General features: G+C 47.6%; 1 protein-coding gene across 1 annotated transcript in view; it reads right to left on the minus strand.

The window, feature by feature from the left end:
• The window catches only part of MMS19 (MMS19 homolog, cytosolic iron-sulfur assembly component), a gene marked incomplete in the record, with an annotated part of 95,590 nt that extends 91,704 nt beyond the window's left edge, over nucleotides 1-3,886 (minus strand). The window contains 1 exon segment of the mRNA XM_056530857.1: nucleotides 3,705-3,886. Within this exon segment, the coding sequence (XP_056386832.1) occupies nucleotides 3,705-3,885 (181 nt within the window).
• Nucleotides 3,887-4,081: the final 195 nt, after the last annotated feature.

Raw genomic sequence — 4,081 nt, forward strand, 5'->3', positions numbered from 1 at the left:
TGATCTCTTATGCTCCCATAGGGACCTATAACACTGCACACACTGATCTCTTATGCTCCCATAGGGACCTATAACACTGCACACACTGATCTCTTATGCTCCCATAGGGACCTATAACACTGCACACACTGATCTCTTATGCTCCCATAGGGACCTATAACACTGCACACACTGATCTCTTATGCTCCCATAGGGACCTATAACACTGCACACACTGATCTCTTATGCTTCCATAGGGACCTATAACACTGCACACACTGATCTCTTATGCTGCCATAGGGACCTATAACACTGCACACACTGATCTCTTATGCTCCCATAGGGCCCTATAACACTGCACACACTGATCTCTTATGCTCCCATAGGGACCTATAACACTGCACACACTGATCTCTTATGCTCCCATAGGGACCTATAACACTGCACACACTGATCTCTTATGCTCCCATAGGGACCTATAACACTGCACACACTGATCTCTTATGCTCCCATAGGGCCCTATAACACTGCACACACTGATCTCTTATGCTCCCATAGGGACCTATAACACTGCACACACTGATCTCTTATGCTCCCATAGGGACCTATAACACTGCACACACTGATCTCTTATGCTCCCATAGGGACCTATAACACTGCACACACTGATCTCTTATGCTCCCATAGGGACCTATAACACTGCACACACTGATCTCTTATGCTCCCATAGGGACCTATAACACTGCACACACTGATCTCTTATGCTTCCATAGGGACCTATAACACTGCACACACTGATCTCTTATACTCCCATAGGGACCTATAACACTGCACACACTGATCTCTTATGCTCCCATAGGGACCTATAACACTGCACACACTGATCTCTTATGCTCCCATAGGGACCTATAACAATGCACACACTGATCTCTTATGCTTCCATGGGGACCTATAACACTGCACACACTGATCTCTTATGCTTCCATAGGGACCTATAACACTGCACACACTGATCTCTTATGCTGCCATAGGGACCTATAACACTGCACACACTGATCTCTTATGCTCCCATAGGGAGCTATAACACTGCACACACTGATCTCTCATGCTCCCATAGGGACCTATAACACTGCACACACTGATCTCTCATGCTCCCATAGGGACCTATAACACTGCACACACTGATCTCTTATGCTCCCATAGGGACCTATAACACTGCACACACTGATCTCTTATGCTCCCATAGGACCTATAACACTGCACACACTGATCTCTTATGCTCCCATAGGGACCTATAACACTGCACACACTGATCTCTTATGCTTCCATAGGGACCTATAACACTGCACACACTGATCTCCTATACTCCCATAGGGACCTATAACACTGCACACACTGATCTCTTATGCTCCCATAGGGACCTATAACACTGCACACACTGATCTCTTATGCTCCCATAGGGACCTATAACACTGCACACACTGATCTCTTATGCTCCCATAGGGACCTATAACACTGCACACACTGATCTCTTATGCTCCCATAGGGACCTATAACACTGCACACACTGATCTCTTATGCTCCCATAGGGACCTATAACACTGCACACACTGATCTCTTATACTCCCATAGGGACCTATAACACTGCACACACTGATCTCTTATGTTCCCATAGGGACCTATAACACTGCACACACTGATCTCTTATGCTCCCATAGGGACCTATAACACTGCACACACTGATCTCTTATGCTCCCATAGGGACCTATAACACTGCACACACTGATCTCTTATGCTCCCATAGGGACCTATAACACTTCACACACTGATCTCTTATGCTCCCATAGGGACCTATAACACTGCACACACTGATCTCTTATGCTGCCATAGGGACCTATAACACTGCACACACTGATCTCTTATGCTCCCATAGGGAGCTATAACACTGCACACACTGATCTCTCATGCTCCCATAGGGACCTATAACACTGCACACACTGATCTCTTATGCTCCCATAGGGACCTATAACACTGCACACACTGATCTCTTATGCTCCCATAGGGACCTATAACACTGCACACACTGATCTCTTATGCTCCCATAGGGACCTATAACACTGCACACACTGATCTCTTATGCTCCCATAGGGACCTATAACACTGCACACACTGATCTCTTATGCTCCCATAGGGACCTATAACACTGCACACACTGATCTCTTATGCTCCCATAGGGACCTATAACACTGCATCCCTGCAGAGCCATAGCTTTTTACGGATCAGTCAGATAGGGGCTCGATTGCTCAAGCCTGTAGCTCAGGCTTGGAGCAATCAAACCCCGATCGGACGCCGCGGAGACAGGTAAGGAGACCTCCGCCTGCGTCCCAGCTGATCGGAACATCGCGATTTTATCGCGATGTCCCGATCAGCCCAACTGAGCTGCCGGGTAACGGTTCACTTTTGTTTTCAGACTCGGCGATCAACTTTGATCGCCGCGTCTGAAGGGTTAATAATGCGCCGCACTGCGATCAGTGCCGTGCGCTAATAGCCACAGGTCCCGGCTGTTGTTAGAGGCCGGGCCCGACCCGCTATGACGTGGGGCCACGCCGTGGCCCCGCGTTATAGATCGGGAGCGGACTCATGACGTAGTGGTACGTCATGAGTCCTTAAGGGGTTAAGCCGTATACGTTTTTTTTTTTTTTTTTTGTAACATGGGAGTCAATGGGAACCGTACAGAACTGTAGGTGCGTACGGTTCCATCCGGTTTTCACCATACGGTTTTTGACTTTGCAGTTTTTTTTCTTGGAATTTCAATCAAACAAGTGAAACTTTATTCATAATGGAGTGAAAAGTTAAAAACGTATACTTTTTTTCTTAAAAAAAACGATGCAACCGGACATCATTTTTCAAACCGTATGCGGTTTTTAACTGTATACGGGTTATAATTTGTACACACGTTTTGATACAGTTTAGTCAGGTTTTGAGGAATTCGTTTTTCATCAAAAACCTGATAAGGGAACTGTATTGCAAAAACGTGGTGTGAGTGCACCCAATGTATCAGTGCAAGTAAAACCAACCTGTAGCTCTCCAGCTGTAGAAAAACTACAACTCCCAGCATGCTCAAACAGCTTTTTTTTTTTTTTAGTTTTGTAACAGCTTGTGGTACCCTGGTCAGAGAACGCTGAGAGTTGTAGTTTTGCAACAGCTGGAGGGCCACAATTTGGGGAGAAATGATGCTCTAGAACAGTGGTCTTCAGCCTGCGGACCTCCAGATGTTGCAAAACTACAACTCCCAGCATGCCCGGACAGCCAACGGCTGTCCGGGCATGTTGGGAATTGTAGTTTTGCAACATCTGGAGGTCCGCAGGTTGGAGACCACTGCTCTAGAAGATTCTGTACTGGATACAACTGCAGCAAACCTTCAGCACTGGATCTGCTCATATCCTCTTTCACTGACAGCAAGCAGAGGTCTTGTCAAAGTTTATGATAAAGTGACATAACTTTTTTTTAAACATGTGACCTCCCCCATTCTGCATGCACAGTGTGTACTGCGACTTAGACTATAGTGAGTAACGAACGTGAGGTTTGCATATCTCTCAAATGTGAACGCAGGCATACAAGGGACATCCGGTTTTCTTATGCCAATGTGCATGTAAATAACAGGCAGTCGCATGTCTCCCCCCCTCCATGCACATCGCCCCCTGCTGGGCGGATCAACACTCTACCTGCTGCCACCTCTGCCGCCTTGCTGTCCTGCAGTCCCGACACGAACTCCTCCACTATCCCCAACAGAGAGTCCTGCGCCTCAGCCATCACACTGCCGCTGCCAGAAACTGAGAAGGGGGGGCCAAGCAGACAGCGGCCGCACAACTGCGCCTGCGCAGAACCCCACGCTTCGCCACGCATCACGTGACAGAACACGCAAGATACTAGAGAACAGCAGAATGTCATCGGTTTCTGTCTCCGCTCAGGTGACTCAGGCCTCCGCGGCAACGGGCCTTACGCTCAGGCTACAGAAACATGGCCGCCCTGTATGTACTTTTCAGACGCAAAATGCAGACAAATCTTACCGACGTCATGTGCTAAATCACGTGATGCAATG

The sequence above is a fragment of the Hyla sarda genome, chromosome 7 (genome assembly GCF_029499605.1).
Source record: "Hyla sarda isolate aHylSar1 chromosome 7, aHylSar1.hap1, whole genome shotgun sequence".
Taxonomy (NCBI): domain Eukaryota; kingdom Metazoa; phylum Chordata; class Amphibia; order Anura; family Hylidae; genus Hyla; species Hyla sarda.